The sequence below is a fragment of the Tympanuchus pallidicinctus genome, unplaced genomic scaffold (assembly GCF_026119805.1).
Source record: "Tympanuchus pallidicinctus isolate F22 unplaced genomic scaffold, pur_lepc_1.0 scaffold9, whole genome shotgun sequence".
NCBI classification, from domain to species: Eukaryota; Metazoa; Chordata; class Aves; order Galliformes; family Phasianidae; genus Tympanuchus; species Tympanuchus pallidicinctus.
This window is the reverse complement of record NW_026294813.1, coordinates 2,981,412-2,999,504: the sequence shown is the minus strand read 5'-3', so window position 1 is coordinate 2,999,504 and position 18,093 is coordinate 2,981,412. Positions and strand designations below refer to the sequence as shown.

Below are 18,093 nucleotides of genomic sequence, written 5' to 3'. Positions count from 1 at the left end.
CTGATAGTGTCAAGCTTCCCCGTACAGCTTTAAGGCTGAGTTATCCTAGATATTTTTGAGTAAATGTTGGTCCCAGAACAAGCTCTCTTGATAGGCTGTCCTGTGTATTTCAGCTGGACCAGTTCCCTGTGCTGCCTTGAGGTGAAACTGCTTAAACAACTGAGCCAGCCCAACAGGAGAAGCTGGTGCAAAGCAAAAGAGGCAGGCTAGTTTATTTCTGTGGAAGTGTCTGCTTAAATTGACTAATACTATTCAGATATTAAATAAATTGCTGCATTGCTTTGAATCTCTGATAGTATATGAGGATTAGAAGCAGCAAGATTACTGTATTATTCAGATTTCTGTGGTCATGAAGCTGAAGTCCAAAATAGTCACTTGAAGTCCTTGCTTTTGTTTTTGACTGAAAAGTATCTAAAATTATTTAAGCTCAAAATGTAGAGAGATGAAATTCTACTTTGATTACATCTTAATTAAAGAAATCATTATTTGTTGCTAGTTCTGAAGACAAACCATGTGCTGAATGAACAGTATACTACAGGAAAGGATCAGATTTTGTTCCAGTGAGACTCCTCAAAAGTACAGTATGGTCAGAATAATAAATTTTCCCTTATTAGATCCTATCTTGGTGAAGTTGGATTAAGTACTTGATATTAAAAATAGTTTTTTCCCACTTGCATGCAGACCTTCCCTATTGCGCAGTGATGAGTTTGGAACACACTGCTAAGCTTGTTGGTGGTTTGTCATAACCATATGAGATTTTTTTTACTTGAGTTTTTTTGAAAGACAGATGAAATTAATAAGGAAATAAAATAATTTAACATGTCAGTTCATCAGAAGTCTTGTTTGTGTTTGGTGGAGCTGACTTTGTTTAATCTAATGAATATATTCCTTTTTTTCTGGAATTACAAAGCTTATGTAAATTCAGTATAGGTACAAATTCAAATACAGTAAAAGAAACAAGCTGAGAAATTAGGGAGTATTAGAGACATCTTAAAAACTATTTACCTATTTAATAGAGGTTGTAATCTTGAAACTATCCATAGAAGATCTCTTAGGGAATGCCTTCAAGTTTGTAATAATCCTATCTGTTTTAGAGCCAGAGTTTCAAACTGTATAAGCCTTTTCCCTAACCTAAACTTATTTAGTGTTTGAACTCTGAAGCTCGTAATTAATCCATCTTCTCAGAAAAAGAGTGTGGTATTTATTAGACTGTCTCCTGCTCTTCCCCTTTCCTGACTGCTACTGGTGCTGTTTTTGTCCCAGTGTTGCAGTTTTCTGCCCTTTGTATTTCACAACACAGTCGTTTGGACAATTGGGCCATGTTGTCAACCTGCAATGACCTGTTTTTTGTTTTGTTTAGTTTGTTTTTTGTTTGTTTTTAGGTTTGGGGGCTTTTTTCATTTTTTAGTCACCCCCAGTCTTTCTTGTAATGTTCACCTCAGTATACTTTCAAAATTGGATGTTACAGTGTTGTTTGTTAATTAAGCAGATGTAATTGAACTTGAAAAAATAAGACATACTGTGAAATAAATGTAAAATGTATTAAAATTTGAAGTTACTTTAGAGAAGATAAATACCTACTCAAATGCTACATTCTGGAATAATGTTTTTAGTGGATTTGTTGATTTACCTTTATTTTTTCTCCTCCTTTTCTTGAAGAAACTAAAAGTACTTTGGAGGAACCAGATGGCATGCTTACTGTGGAAAATACTTTTGTTTTCAGAACTACAGGTCACAATTTGTGATGCACTTGTAGGATTTTATAGTTGTTAAATGTAACTATCAGTTTTCTGTGGCTGTTTGCACTTCTTTTTAGCTTTCCTAAACATCCTAAACCTAGTCAAGTTTAAAAAAAAAAAAAATTGTCTTTGGTCAAAGTGTTTAAATAGCCTGACCTTCCAGCTGTGAGGTCATAAGTTTAAAGGGATTTAAAAAAAAAAAAAAAAAAAACTATACAGAGGAAACTAAGAGAAAGTTGCTCTTTTTTCTTTGTTTCATTAGCAACTTTTTAACTGTCAGTCGCTGCACAAGCTGAGTTTGCCAGACAATGATCTAACCACATTGCCAGCATCCATTGCAAATCTCATTAATCTCAGGGAACTGGATGTCAGCAAGAACGGTAAGTCATTTCACTTATTATATTGGAATAGCTTTAAGGCAAATCATCACTGATTGTACAAAGATACCAGTAAAAGTGTAATTTCCAGAATCTATGCATCTAATAAACTTTAAACTACAACTCTAAATCTTATGCTTAGCCAAGAGTAATCTATTTTATGGTTTTTTATGTTTGTTTTTAATCATATCTGTCAAATGTATTGCTTTATATTTTGAGATCATTACTGAAAAATGATACCATCAAATGTTTGTGTTTTCTCAAAAATGCATATGCTTTGAAGTTATTACTTTTATTGACTCTTGTCATTTTTCACTATAGCGAAGAATTTTTGCTCAAGAGCTTTTAAAAATTTGCTGGATTCTCCTTTAATTTGATTATAAAAATTGTTTTCAGTTTACTTTAATGATCTGTCCCAGACTTGTAATAGAAGTCAGCTGCTTTGCTATCTGTCTCTAGAGATGGTAATCTCTGTCACATGGGGAGAAAAGTGTCCGTGGACAATGACTGATTCAGTTGACTGACTTGCATTCTGTGAGTCAGCTGCTTATAAATTATGAAATGCTGTCAGCCAAGTACTATGTGTATGCTTTCATTTATTTTTTAATGGTAGTCTTTTGGCAAGTTGGAATATCTGTGCAAATGAGGAAATTGTAAGAGCTTATATTGTCATCAGGCTTGCTTGTGTGGTTTACTTAAAGAAAAAAAAATTATTGTGTTAATTGATAAGAATGTAAGAGCCTTTTCTTGCTGATTCACACTGAAGTTAGACAAGGACCTTTGCTTGAAACCATATTTGAAAGTATAGGTTAAATAAACATGCCAAAGATTCTGTCATATGCAATTCATTGTTTTTATGTGAATACCTAAATGACTCCATAAAATTAAGTTGAGATCTGCTTTATTGTGGAAGTGTTCCCATCGTGGAGGTGTTGGCATTCTCCTTTCTTGTCCATTGTATCCCAGTCTGTACTTAAACTTTATTATTTCTGCTTAATGAATGCAACATTTAGTGCAATAAATTGACCTGGTTGTTACTGCTCTGTTCCTGTTACAAGTGGATTAATAGCCTTTCTTAAAGAACATGTTCCCTGAACTTCCATAATTACAAACAGCTGGGAAAGTATAATATTTCTGTCCTAGACTGAACAATTAAAAGGATTAAATGATTCTAATGCAAGTTCTCAATAATTAAAATTTGAAAGCAATGGAAGAGATTTCAAGTTCTAGTGTTGGCCAATTCCTTAGCTTATGAATGTAAATAGGCAGTTGGTCACAGAGTTAGTTACCCACCCAAAACAATGCAACCTTTTGCTTCTAAGGGCTTCTAAGGGCTGCTGAAGAAACACTTGTTACTGATAAGCATATAAATGATTTAAGGAGACAATAGCTGAAAGATGTGACATTGCAATAAACTGTTAAGTTCTGTTTTTTAGGAGCAATGGGTTCTTCCTCCTTAGGTGCAGCACTTTTCCTTGTTGAATTCTGTGTGGTTCTTGTCAGCCCTTCCAGCATGTCTAGTGAATCAGCTAGGACTTTTCCAGGACTTCACATTTTTGATGTGTTTTTATTTTGTTGGGGTTTTTCTGTGTTTTTGAGTGTGATGTGGAAACAGCAAACTTTGTGGGAAGTGCAGGAGATGTAATTTTTCTTCATAAATCAGGGAAAACTAGGAATCAGTTATGAGAGGCCTCAAAACTCTAGAATAATGCAGTGGCTTTTTTTGTGAGAATAGTGTGGCTATAGCAAGAAAGTTAGTCTCCTGCATTTTTCTTGTATGCTTTCTCATGTCACAGTACCAAAAGTGTTGTTTTCCTCATGTGGATGGAATTAAAGCACAAAGTGCAAATGCGTTTGCATCAAATATATGTTCGTTTATAATTTTCATCTATAATTTTAGACTTCATTTTCAAATACCAATGAACATTCAGGTCTTTCAGTAGTCTCCTGTGTAGATGGAGTAGCTTTTTCCCTGTGTATTTCAGCAAATTTAAACATTGTCACCTTTTCTATCTGTTGCAAGGCATTTTTACAGAAAAATACACAAATGAAAAACACAAACACTGAAAAGCTCCACGAAAACACATCTGCCAATAATATTATTTTTAGTAATATTGAAGGTTTTTGTTAAGAAATACAAATCTAGATAAAATATGTTTCCTTCAGTGTTTTAAAAACATCTGCTGATTTGGCAAATTTTAGAGTAGTGTGTGCCAGAAGTTGGGGAGTTGAAAAACAAAAATTCAGGAGAATGTGTAGTTATTATGTTGCCCATCTGTGAAGGATTTAGAAGTACAGTTTGTCAACAAATTGAGAATTATTCATAGTTAATAAAGAGAATGATCCAAGTTTTATTTTACTCAGGGAGAAGCAAGAGAGAAAGATCCTGAATAGAAAAATAACTTGCTATAAATTTGCTATTTTTGTCCATATAGGAAGAAGGGGAGGGGATGTACTTAATTTTGTATCTTTCATGATAGTTAAATAAAAAGATAACTAATTGGTTGAGGACTTCTAAGTCTGTAGCTTTATTATAATATTTGTCATTACATAGAGGTGGTAAATTTATGTTAAAAGCAGTTAGCTATTCAACTTAAAGCTCTTCAGTGTAGATAATGTTTTTTTCATGAATACTTTGTTTTTCCTATGAAAAAGTACTGACTAGAAGCTGTCTCTGCAGAATAAAATTATGTTCCTGTCTAAGAGAGGATGTCAGCAAAATGGAATTGCAGTGCAGTTAAGGCACAGATTTGGTCTTGAATGTGGAACTTGAGTGTACACATTTGAAATTCTGAAACTAGTTTAATACAGATCTGTTCCTGGATTCAAAGAAATTTTCATAACATAGAAAAAGCATTGTAAAAGTAATTGGGATTTTTTTTAGTTGTGAATTTCATGTGGAGGCAGAATGTTCCTTTTTTTTTTTTTTGAGTAGTGTGCTTTGAGTGACAGTCAATCTATCACACAAAAGTGCAAAAGTGACTGGACAGGCAACAGAAATTTTTCAGCTCTGGGTAATGGGGGGTGGGAGAAAAGCAAATCAGCTTTTAGTTTCAGGTTACTCTGAGGGGGTCCAGCTTTGAATCAGACATAGTTCAGAACCACCTGAATCTTAATAATCTTTCAAAACAGCAGTGTAAGCAAAACTGTTGTCTATAACGCTCTTAGTATCTCATGTTCAGAAAATTTTACTCTGACCTTGGCATGCCTAGGTAGGTTTATCTGTCAAGCACTTTTTAAGACCATGAGTATGTGTATCAAGTAATAATAATTTCCTCTGATGAGTTACTGTTGGTGGAAGTGATGAGGCATTTTTCATTTAAATAGATCAAGGGGCGAAATAGGATTCTTTACTGTCTGAACTGCTGAGAACTTGGTTTTAAGCCTTCAGATGAAAAAAAAAAAACCTTCATATTTTTAATTTTGCAAGTACTCTCAGAAATGAATTTTGGAAATATTAAACCTGAATTAGCCTTCTAATAGAAAAAAAATAGCATGCAGATGATGAGAGAAAGCCAGCTTAAAGTATGGCACACACATGAGCATAAAATGTTAATTTTTTTATGAGATCAAAGTGCTGTAAAAAAAAAAAAGCATTTTACATTTTCAGTAAACATTCTATTGCCACATAATTGTATGTAGCTGAGTCCTCATGTCATTAGTGAAATGAGCATTGAATATATTTCTGATGCTGTATTTTATTGTAAATCTAATTATACTGTAATAATCATCACAACCAATAAGAGTATATTTTTCTAAACCATAAAAATCTTTCTACTGAAGTATTTTTTGTTCTCTCCCTTTTTTAAAATGAAAGCACTGTTTAAGTTGTACTTCTCAGGTTTATAAATCAACTAACATTCTTGCACTAACGGATAGCATAAATATCATGCTTCTCTTCTAGAAAATACCAAGCAGACCTCAAAATAAAAATTGAGTTTCTATTTTTCATTTTACAAACCTTCAAATAACCATAATAGAAGGGAGGACAAGTGTGAAAGGAAACTTTTAGAGCATAGAATTGGAGAAAAGGACTTCATAAAGTGAAGATGGAGAGGTGAATAGGCTGAGCTGTATGTAGGTACTTGTCAAGTAGTTCATTGAGTCATAAAATCTGAAAAAAACCTCTAAAATAAACTAGTCCAACTGTCCACCTACCACTGGTATTGCCCATTTGATACTACATCTTCACATTTCTTGTACACCTCCTGGAATGGTGACTCAACCACCTCTCTGAACAGTCTGATCCACCACCTGTCTACTCTTTCAAATAAGATTTTCGCTATATCCAGCCTGAACCTTCCCTGGCACAACTTGAGACTGTCTCCTCTTGTCCTATTACAAGAACAAGCTGGCACCCGCCAGGCCACAGCTTCCTTTCAGGTCATTATAAATGGCAATCATCCCCTAAGCCTCCTCCAAACTGAATAATCCCGGCTCCCTCCATTGCTCTCCATAAGACCCATCACCAGCTTCGTTGCCCTTCTCTGAACGTGCTCCATGGCCTCAATATCTTTCTAGTGGGGAATGGGGAAGGGCTCAAAACCGAACACAGTACTGAAGATGCTGCCTCATCAGTGTTGAGTACAGAGGGATGATCACTTCCCCACTCCTGCTAACTACACTGTTTCTGATACAAGCCAGGATGCCATTGACTTTCTTGGCCATCTGGGCACACTACTGGCTCATAGTCAGTTGAGAACTGACCAACACCCCCTCCAACACCCCCTGATCCTTTTCCTCTGCACATCCGCTCTATCCCAAGTCTGTAGCGTTGCATGGTTTTTGTTGTGGCCAAAGTGCAAGACGTGGTGCTTGGTCTTGTTGAACTTCATCCCTTGGCCTCAGCCCAGCTATCTTGCCTGCTTCAAGTGAAATTAAGGAAATCCAATGGAGGATGTTTTTAGATTCTTACAAACATTCTGTAAGATTTTTAGATAAGAGACCTACAAGCAAATATTTTTTTCTTCTAAGGAAACTTTTCTATTTAAACAAAACAGAGAGATTAAAGGCTATACAAATAGGAAAACTTACACTTGCAAGGAATGTTACTAGTTTAGTGTGGTTGTCATGGTATTCCTTGTGAAATACAAGTAAAGCAACCAAAAAGCAAGGTATAGCAAGTTTCTAAAGCTTTGAAATATCGAGTTTTAGAACTAGATGAAAATCTATTTGCAATAGTTGCTCTTTACTCTGAAAATGATTGGTTTAGAATAGGCTTGCACTGAATAAACCAGAGGTGCCTGTGCTGCTTTGAGATCACTAGTGAATTGTCTGCCACCTTGCATGGAGAAGTCAACCTTGTGCAGGTCTGGAGCTGCAGCTCTGAGCAGGAAGGTACTGCTGTTTTGCTAGCTGATCAAACATCTGGAAACCAGAGCTCCTGGCTGACTGGAAACCAGTGGCAGCAGGGGACTAGGTAAGAGTTTTAGGAAGATAGATGAACTCTAAGAAGGAGCAGTGGCTGAGTAAACATTGTGTAGCAAATTAATTGGTCTGTAAGATGCTACTTTAAGTGTTGCTTTTAATACCACAGGTATGCAGAAATCCTGAATTAAAGTGGATTCTAGAGGTATATATGAATACAGACTGAATGTGACTGATACTTCCCTTTGAGTTTTCAGTTTAAATTCCATGCTTAGGAACGTTTTTCATAATTTTTGGAACAGCTGTGTGATCTTGAACTCTGGAAGTATTTTGATTGCCATGTTTAATCCATATTAGCTGTCAGTATAGCTGTAGCAAAAGGCTGAAGGGGAAAACAAACAGAAGCTGTGGTTTTTTTTTATGGCGGATCTGCTTTCAGTCTGGTCCTCATAGCTGCTTGTCCAGAATTTAAGACCAGGATGAATAGATTAGCTCAGGGAGGCATGTGTGTAATTACGTTGCTTTCACATTCATGCAAACTGGGCCTGCGTGTTTGCCCATATCCCCTACGCTTGGAAGGATGCAGAATAGAAAAGGTGCATGGAGGGCAGTAGTTCCACGTGTTTTGCAGCAGTAGGTCTGTTTGTTGTTGAGCTATCTGTTGTTCGGGGTGAAAACCTGTTTTAATTTTCACATGTTTCCTACAAATCAAAACATCCAGCTGTAAACTCTTTCCTTTGGGGTCATTACTCATGTGACTTGTACAGTCTTACATTTGTTAGTGGTTAGGAATTGAACTGACACTTGTATTTTTTTTCGCAAGGCAGTTTTAAAAATCTTTAGATGTGGGGGAAAAAAGAGGTGGAACTTCATTTGGAGGTAATGCCACCTCTGTCTCTAGCAGTAATAGCTTGAGTAACTAAAGTTTGGAAATACCAGTCCAGGCATTTTTGAAGAAAAATGTGAGTACGTGATCTGAGTGCAAACAGCAGTGCAAATTCTTCCCAACGGCAGTAGGGCTGAAACAGCAGTGTACTAGGATGTCGGCTTTGGCGGGCTCTACCAGCGGTGGGTATGACTACGCTGTTTTCCGTTAACCTAGAAATGCCGATATTTCTGAGTTAAAAAAGTTTCCTAATGGATACTAAAGGTGCTTCCAGTTTACTCGGCCGTTCTGCAGTTAACGCTGACCTCGGTGATAAGAAAGGATTGGTGTAACTCCAGATGGTGAGTGGGACCCCAATTATGCTTACAACTGCCTTAATCCAGACTGAACAAAGAGAGGGACATTAGCGTGTATTTGCTCAACGGGGCTGTGCCAAAACAATCCTTTCCCTCTGGGGAGTTAAAGATCAGGCGAAATTCTTTATTTCAGCCCTGCTATGTGATCCAGAACCGAGGTCGATTACATACAGGTTTCTGGCCGTTGACCTGAAATCCCTGTGTGACTTCTTTGGTCGTATGCTTCCGGCATGTGCTGCAGCTGGTCTGGGGATCCTGATTAACCACCCTTCTGTGGGTTATGCTAGCTGGCTGGCGCGTGCAGCCAGATAGAGTTCTGAATGACGAATGCTTTCTGTTTTTGGTGCAGTCCAGATAATAATTTAGATTCCATTCCTTACCTAGCTGCCAGCTTTTCTTTGACAATCTTCCAGGCCCTCATCCCCGTGTTTTTTGTTTTTTAATTGGCATTTGTAGTAGAAACTGGCCAGTACACTTGAAAATGCCTGAAATTTGGAAAAGCAGGTTGGAAGGGACAGACAAGTAAATGTGAGAGCTATTATGTAAATGCTATTTCTGTGGAAAACAGCAATGCAAAAAGAACTTTGCTCTTAATTCAGTTCATAGAACCTGCAGTTAGCATTAAAAATGACCAGCAAATCTTATTGTCTCCTGTTGTGCTCTGGAATTGGTCGAAGTCCACAAATGTGATGGTTTGTGATTTTTGTAAAAATAGTAAACATTATCTGTAAACCAACTGCAGCACAGAAATGGAATTGACGTGATTGTTACCATATAAAATAGGGAACAGCAGGCTAAGAAACCTAGCTACGTGTTTCGAGGATGGGATAAAGCTGTAGTAGTCTAGATAACCCACAGATCAGTAATCTGATTTATCTTCCTTTTCTCTAATGCTTAAGTATGTACTTAAGGAAGCCATAAAAGATCCTAAAGGAAAATGAGATTTGAAGCAGAATATGGGTCTCACTTTGTGGTGTCCATTGCATCAGATCCTTGTGTAGGATGGGGAGGGGTCATAAATTAATTAGTATGGTGTTACAAATGGAGTGTGAAAAGACATATTCATGTAGACCCTTGAGATTTGTTGAGCTGTCTTAACAGAAGACAATTCAGGACATTTAAGTGTAGATAGCAAGCAGAGAAAGAGCAGATCCTCTTAAAAATGCTTCTTACAGCACTTGGATCTTCTGTCACCTGCTCACAGTGTCTTTCTGCCTACTCTTAGTGACTTTTGATTTTGTTTTATTGGTGGGAGAATATTAACTCAACATTAACTGCACACTTGAGTGTAAAGGAAGTATATATGAAGAGAAGAGACTGTCTGAAGGTTGTTGTGTAGGCAGTTAGCAAGTGCTAACTGCTGATTTCCTGTCACCTGATGGAGAGGAACAGCCTCTGAACCTGTACTGAAAGCATGTATATTTAATGCTACTTTCCTCATGTAACAATGGCTGCCACCATTTATCTGACTGAAGTTTTGAGTGAGTTTGTAAAAACAGTATATATGTACTAATCCTGGTACAGTGATTTGAACTAAGTTGCTGCTTCGTTGTTAGTTTTCTCGTATCTGTTGAATTTCTGTTGTTAATTTGTTGTTAGAACTGTTGCTGCTTCTTGCCCAAGGCATAATCAAACAAGAGACTATGGTAGAGTACTCTAATTTTGTACAAAAGCATTCTGATCTAACTTGTATGTATTTGGATAGCTAATATTGTATTTGACTATTCTTTTGAGTACACTCTCCTCTCTAGATATGCTATGTGTTTTGTTTTCTAGGTAGTTATTGCAAATCTTAGTCTTCTGTGCTTCAAAGAGTTCTTGATACAGGCAGTGGCTACATTAGTAATAAATGAATTTTGACATCTTGGAGGAGAACAGTCTTTGATCTAAGGAGAAAGCCAGAGCCAGTATCGTGCCTGTCTTTCAGAATAACTAAGCTTAGAGAATCTCTGCAGTTCTAACAATAGATCAAATAGCATAGAGTGAGACAAAAACATTGCGCTGACTCCAAGGAGGAACTTAGCAGTGATTTACTGTGATTACAGTAAACATAATTCATTTTAAATGGACAAAGTTGCATCATCAGAAAAAAATTGTGCGACTTCATCTAGACAGGTTTCACATGCTTTAGGTTTTTGTGTATCTGGTGTGGTAGAGGACTGTGTGTCAGATTGGGTGCCTTCCATTTGTGTGTTTGGAGAAAGAGGCTTCTTGCTACAACAGGAATTAAAATAATACATTCTTAAATTCGTTGGAAATGTTTCCCTTAGTATAAAAGATGATGTGGCAACAACAGGTTAACATTTCTTATCTTTACATGCTATTTTTCTCATCTTTTTTTAAAGCTACCTTCAGTCCTGAAAGGATTACTGTTACTTGAGAAACGAAGCTTCTTTGCATTATAAGCATATAGTTTTGATTTCGGGCTAAAAGGAATAAAGTTAATCAGTAGTCCCTGTCTCCTCCTCTACTGACTGTTTTACAGGTCTACTCAAATTCTTACTACATCTGGTATGAGTCAAAAGTAGTTTTTAATCATCTGGTCTGACTACTGGCTTCCTGTCAAGAAAGACCTAAAAATCTGCTTTGATGGCGTTAGAGTTTGTACTTAATTTGAATTGAATTAGACATAATGACTTTTCCCCCTGAACATCATCAGTGTATTTGCTGTGAAAGAATGTTGTTGGTTTTTTTTGACTACTTGTCTTGTGAGGTGGCAGCGTTATCTCTTAGGTCAGAATGTACTGTGTCAATCTTGTTAACTGCACAAACAGAGACCCAAACTCTGAACACGTGTCCTGACATATCAGAACAATGCAGTGGTACATTGCAAAAGTAAATCTTGTTGTGGTACCATGGTTTTAGTTTTTTTATGGTATGCTGGTAAATGAGGTGAAGGTCTTAGGGAACAGAACGGAGCTCAGAGCTGCCTTCTTACTGACGTGGTGCATACCCATCTTCTGTTCTCAAGGCCTGGATAGTCAGCTTCAGACAAATACAGCTGTGGTTGCGAATTTATTCACTACCATTTCTATAGGCTATTTTAGAAAAAAGAGGAGATTCCTTATTGTCTTAGCCTTTATGCAAGTGTATCTGCAGCATTTTTTTTTTCCTTCTGTGCAAATAATTTGAAGCTAGCAGCAGGGTATGTGGTAGATTTTAGGAGATCTTTTCAGAACCATGAATGCTGTAAATGTACTTTCAGATTTCAAGAAGTAAATTTGGAACTAACAGTCTGTTCTCAGGTACATTACAGAGTGCAAGTTCTGTAGTGTTTGGAAATATCAGTAAGAATTGTTACACTGTCTATGAAATGTTGCTTTGTGGACTCACTGTTACGTAATGAAGTACATGAGAAATAGAATAGCAATGAAATTGATTTTGTGTAAAGGTGTTTTTTTCGTGAAAACTTACCTAAGGTGAAACATTAAAGAACGAGTCCATTGGCTTCCGGATGGGTTGGTTTTTATCACCAGCAGTTTTATGTGCACCATTTTTTATGTCTGTGTTGGAGCATACTGGTTGAACACTGTTTCCCTTCTTGTCCACGTATTTTGCAGGCATACAGGAGTTTCCAGAAAACATAAAAAACTGCAAAGTCTTGACAGTTGTTGAGGCCAGCGTAAATCCAATTTCAAAGTAAGTTCGTAATTTTTATGGTACTTATTGATTTACGCAAGATCTGATGAATCTCACATGTGCTCCGGTCGCCTTTTTGTGAGCCAGCTCTTCTAACTGGAGGCAGGGAACTGAGGCACCCAAGAATTATTTTTATTATCCTCATTGTGCTAAGATGCACTTTAGCTATGTGACTGAAGTAATTTGCCTAGCTTAATAGGTTCAGTCAGGCATCCTGCATTATATCACATGGCTTCGTCAGCTTTTTTTCAGTTCTTCGCTTCTTTAGGAAGGTAGAGAAAAATGATCAAAGTTTTGTTTCTTAGGAGCAAATTAATTTCACTCCAAAATTTGCACTACAGTCTTTAAGATAACTCAGTTAATACAGACTATCCATCATTTTCAATAGCAATACAAGTAATTTTGCCAAAGTAGTGCTACTGGAGTTACGAACTTCATGGAAGGTAACTGTTTTGGGGTGAGAAAGCTATTGCATAAATTTTAATTCATCATATTACCTGTAAAAATATTTTTTCTGCTCTAGGTGTCAGGAGATCATAAGTACATAGGAAAGAGCACGTTTTTTCTTTGTATTTTTGTTGCCTGTAGATACTGCCCTCAACACTTAAAAATAATTTTCAAACTAGTTTCACATAACCACCATACCATATAATGTAATATGTGTGTCGGTCTTCAGTCCTGTAGTGTTCTCTCATAGAGCATTGAGTCAAATGCCTTGAATATAATTGAATTGAAGGCTCTGTACTACTTTTTTTTTTTTTTACAGACTTCCGGATGGATTTTCCCAGCTGCTAAACCTAACGCAGCTGTACCTGAATGATGCGTTTCTTGAGTTTTTGCCAGCTAACTTTGGCAGGTGAGCTGCATTTGAAACATAGTATCTATGTTTAATTTCAAATCTGTGCAGAACATTCTCTGCTGCTTCTGGAGCAAAGTGCAGACTGGAGAAGAGGAAATGTGCATAACCAATTTTATAAAATAACCTATGTTATTTTAAAAAGCATCATTCACTATCATTTTTCTTCATTGCTGTGCTCTTCTGTAAAGCTTACAGTGTACTGTAACTTCTTCAATGGTTAGGCAAACTGTGAAGTCATTAATTACTGCTAACTGGCTTAGGATTAATTATTTACTGTGGGCAACTTGAAAGCCATTTTTCTGATACTGTGCTTACTGCTTCTTAATAGCCATTAAGAATACACCCCTGCTTTAAAACAGAGGTATTGACTTAAAACATCCTGGCTTGTAGCAAAGAGAATGAGTCTGAAATGAATGCTTCTCTCATCTGTTGTTTTTAATCAAATTCAACATATTTTGATTTAAGTTCATGTTTACTAATGGTATCACACAGAACATATACAATTCTCTCAGAAAGTAATTTACAGAAGAAATTAGAAGATAATATAACAAAATGTGTAACTAAACTATTGCTGACAATCTTAACACTCGGACAAGTAAAGCATGCATGTGACTTCTGCTTAGAACTACATGAGCTAGAAAGAGGGGGATTTCTCTACTGCTGATTTAATACATCAGAAATGTTCTTTCAATCGGGATTTCTGTTCTATATCATGATAGCTTTTCTTTTCTTTTAAAAGCTTTGTGTTTTTGGGTGGTTTGGTTTTTTTTGTTTTTTTTCTTTTTTGTCACATCAGTTACATGCTTCTTTCTTAAGGTACTCTGAAGCTGAGCTATGTTCTACCAAAATTGGAGTCAAACTAAGACAAGTCATTCTAATTCCTCCTCCATCCTGTGCCATGTAAAGAAATCATAACTTTATCATTTGTAGACAAATGGTCTAAATTATTTTTCTCTCTGCTATCACAGGCTTTTCTGTGTGCCTTGTATTAGTAGATCTTGGAACTAGTTTCAGTTTTAATTATTTTTGTTTGTGTATTGATGGAGGACTACAACATATGTAACTATATTTAGAATTCAAATTGAGATATCTTAATGGCTTGTACAGTGTCATGATTATCTCCTTGTTTCTCTTGGAAATGTCAGTGATTACACTCTAGTGTTCTCCAGTGCCTTCTGCAGCTGCTGAGTATGGCTTCCCACACATGATCATCTTATGCTTTGGACAGCTCAGTTAAAAAGGAGTGATTATCCTACAAGCAAATATCAGATATGCGGATCTATAAGCAGAGTAATTTAAACCTGAAGCTCACTGTGCGTGACACCTTCAAAAGAGAAACTTCATTGTTGAATGTTTAAAACAAAGAGGTGTATCCTCAGCATCATTTTAAAAACACTGAGAGAGCTGTCTGTACTGTTGAGTTTTGCTTCCAGAGAACTTCCTTTATGATTTTACTTTTAATCTTGTTTCTCAACAATTTGCAGCACCAGATATTTTAAATAGTGTCTGATCTGGGATATCTTTTTAAATTAAATATACAGTGGAGATTGAACTGACATCTTGATTTAGTTACACCTAAGTAAGTTTGCAAACTCATGCACATCCTATAGGTTTTTTTTATATTTGGCATGCATTTGAGTCCTGTTTCATTATTAGTTATGATTTTAGAAGAGTACTTCTGCATTAGTAAAGCTGCTAAAGAAGTGAAAAATCAGGATCCTCTCCCTATGAAATATTAGTTGCTATCCAAGGAATAACTGCTGTTGTATATTGAATTACTAAGTATGCTGCTGTATACTTGCACATTTTAAAAAATTCGAAGTTACACAAATCAAATTATGAAGAATGTATTAACATGAGTAAGGTATTAATACACAGATTTTCTTTTAAATAAAAGTTATCCCTCTTTTATAATGTAAATTAAATTGGTTTCATAAGAACTGTGCAATAATAATTTTGTTAATTCCATTGCACTAGGCATACTTGAATAATACTCTCCTATTGCTTTGTGTTTAGGCGTTACATAAGTATTTGTGGCTACATATTTTCACAGCTGAGAGATTATTTTCTTTTGAGTATGAGAAATCATTGTGATTGGATGGAACAGAAAATATGTATTTTGCCATTATGACTTATTTTCCAAACTAAATATTGTTTTTTTTCAGTCTCGTAGCGGGAATTCAGGTACTTAGCATGGGTCTGTACACCAGCAAATCAAAGAGCAGCTAGGCTAAATATTTGTTGTGTGTTATTACATTAAACTTGAATTAAACCCTAGTAATAATGGAAGAAATGGCAACTGCTTGAGGCCATTATTTCTGGTTAATTACTGCAAGAAAATTGCTACCTTAGGTACAGCCTGTATTTCCCAACTGAGAAGACTGAAAACATTTAGCTAGCAGCCTTTGCTCTATGCGTAACAAATTAGATATTTGTATTTCCAGACTCTTAAGGTTAGCTGAAATGAGAGTAGGACATGAAATAAGGTCCCAAAGTTGTGAACCTTTCTGTCACCAAAGACAGTCTTTTAAGCTCACACGATTAGCTTATTAAAAGTGTTGTACAGTGAGTTCAGGCAAAAGTCAGTGACGTGTGAGTGTACCTATTTATAGCTTAGCGTAGGAAAGCCTCTCCTGTTTTCAGCTAAGAAATTTGTCTACGTACACGTGCTGTAAGGAAATACTGAAAACTAGCTATTCTCCCTGTCATCAAAGCTAAGCGCTGTTTGGGGCCTAAGGTAGTGTTTATGGAAGCCTTCCCAAAATTTTCCCAGGTGGCAAGTGGTAGGGCACAAGGAAGTAAACTGAAGTTATGCTAGAGAAGTTTAGATTTGATGTTGGGAAAAATTTATTCGTGGAAAGAGCACTCAAATATTGAAACAGGCTGACCAGGGAAGTAGTAGAGTCCCCGTCCCTGGAGGTATTTACAAGATGTGGCAGCAAGGGACATAGTTTGGTGATGGGAATCAATAGGTCAGGTTGACAGTTAAACTTCATGATCTTGAATGCCTTTTGTGACTTTAAAGTAGGAAGTTGTCCTTTCTACTTCTGTTTTAGGCAAAGCAAATGGCTTAGTAGCTTCTATTGAGCTTTTGAGCAAGTGTAAGAAATATCTTCCATTTGATTTGCTTTTTAACTGTTCTGTTTTCACTTTTTTTTTTTACCTCTTGTTAAAGGAAAGGTAGAACTTCTAGGAAACCTATGTGTTTTAAAACACAGAAAGTGTATTTCTTAATGTAGAGTAGTGCAAATTCAGGTCTCCAGCACTTTCTAAGTGTGGATGTTTGTGCAGTCCCCTGTGGGCTAAGTCTGAACAGGATTCAAATGCCATTTTGATGTGGGTTGCTTTTGCACCCGCAGTAATATTAACACAGTTGGGGCAATATCCTGTTATTCAAGGAGGAAGGAGGTTTAATTCTCTTGTTTTAGATGCCCACTGTCAAGTATTCTTTTAGTCTTGTTACAGGTTTGATTTTTCTTTGGAAAGCTTTCAGGGAGGAGGTTCCTCTTCAGCAGTCACTACCAGCTGGCAACTATCGCTTGCCATGCTGGACTTGATCAAGTTCTGCTCTATTTCAAGGCAATGGTTGCATTCTTAGGTTATCTGTAGGACTGCTACTTTCAAAGGCATACAAAAATGAGAGAATGTCTTGAGAAAAAGCAAATATTGTTTTCAGGCTTTCTATTTTTACTTTAAATATAGTTATCACACCTTAATAAGTTTTCATCTGTGTCTTTAAAACATACTTCTGCACCTTCAGGAAGGACTGGTCTGTTCACCAAGCTCCTTTTTCAGTCCTGGAGCTTACTATCCTGTTTTTTCCAGGCAATCTGTGTACAGTTCTTGTCTTTATGAGCTTTTTTTTTTTAAACCAAATTCAGGGGTTTTTTTATCTTTCACTTAAGAGAGAGTCTTGTCACTTCTGTCCTAATGCAAACAAAAAGCTGCTCGGGACAGTACGTTGCTTTAATGTTGAGTCTGCCTTGAACTTATCTGGACCAAGCAATTCAGTTTGTGATTTAGAGGTTATTTATATTGCACCAAGGATTTACTCAGAGAAAGGTCAAATTACCTCCTAGCAGAAATATCAAAATGGATTAAGAAGCTGACTAAAAACGTAACATGAAAGGAAATCCAATATGAGTTTAAAAGTTGGCTTTACCTTTTGGAAAACCACGGGTATTCCACTGTTGAGGTCTTTCACATGAAGTGCTTTGATAAATTGCCTGTATTAGAAATTTATCATCATAACTTTTGCAGAGTGATGCTGCCTTTCTCCTTCTATTTCACAATTACTTTATATGAGGACAGCATATGCTAATGAATCCAATGAAATGCTTAAAAAAATGTAGGCTGAGGGAAAGGAACTGTGTTTGAGGTGCCGGAAGATCCAGTTTGTTTGCCACTATGCAAGAACCAAACCTTAATGAATAAATGAATTCAAAATAACATGCAGATTTCTGTATAAAATGTATTTGTATTCTTTACAGGAAAAGATTTAAAACTTGTTAATCTCTTTTAAAGTGTAAGTTTAGCAATGCGAACAAGTTCTGAGATTGTTTTTTATGGTAATACAGAATAGTGTGTGATAATTTGTTACTTTTTTTTCCTTTTTTTTTTTTTTTTTTTTTTTCAGATTAACTAAACTCCAGATACTGGAACTTAGAGAAAACCAGTTAAAAATATTGCCAAAGTAAGTATGTGAAATTCGTATGAAACGCTTTGGAGGGTTTCTACTGTAGGTATGCTAATAAATTAATACATATAAAAAAGCAGACAGCAACTTAAAATTTATAGCTAAGTAACTAGAGTAGCTTCTTACAAGAAACTTTCCCTTCATAATTGCTGAAGCTAATTATCCCAGCAGACT

General features: G+C 36.2%; 1 protein-coding gene across 10 annotated transcripts in view; it reads left to right on the top strand.

Moving 5' to 3' along the window:
- The window catches only part of ERBIN (erbb2 interacting protein), a 110,948-nt gene that overhangs the window by 58,435 nt on the left and 34,420 nt on the right, over nt 1-18,093 (top strand). For all 10 annotated transcript variants that reach the window (XM_052670012.1, XM_052670014.1, XM_052670009.1 and 7 more), the window contains 4 exons: nt 2,002-2,119; nt 12,286-12,364; nt 13,131-13,220; nt 17,860-17,916. In XM_052670012.1, coding sequence (XP_052525972.1) covers nt 2,002-2,119; nt 12,286-12,364; nt 13,131-13,220; nt 17,860-17,916 — 344 coding nt within the window. The remainder of the gene's footprint in view (nt 1-2,001; nt 2,120-12,285; nt 12,365-13,130; nt 13,221-17,859; nt 17,917-18,093) is intronic.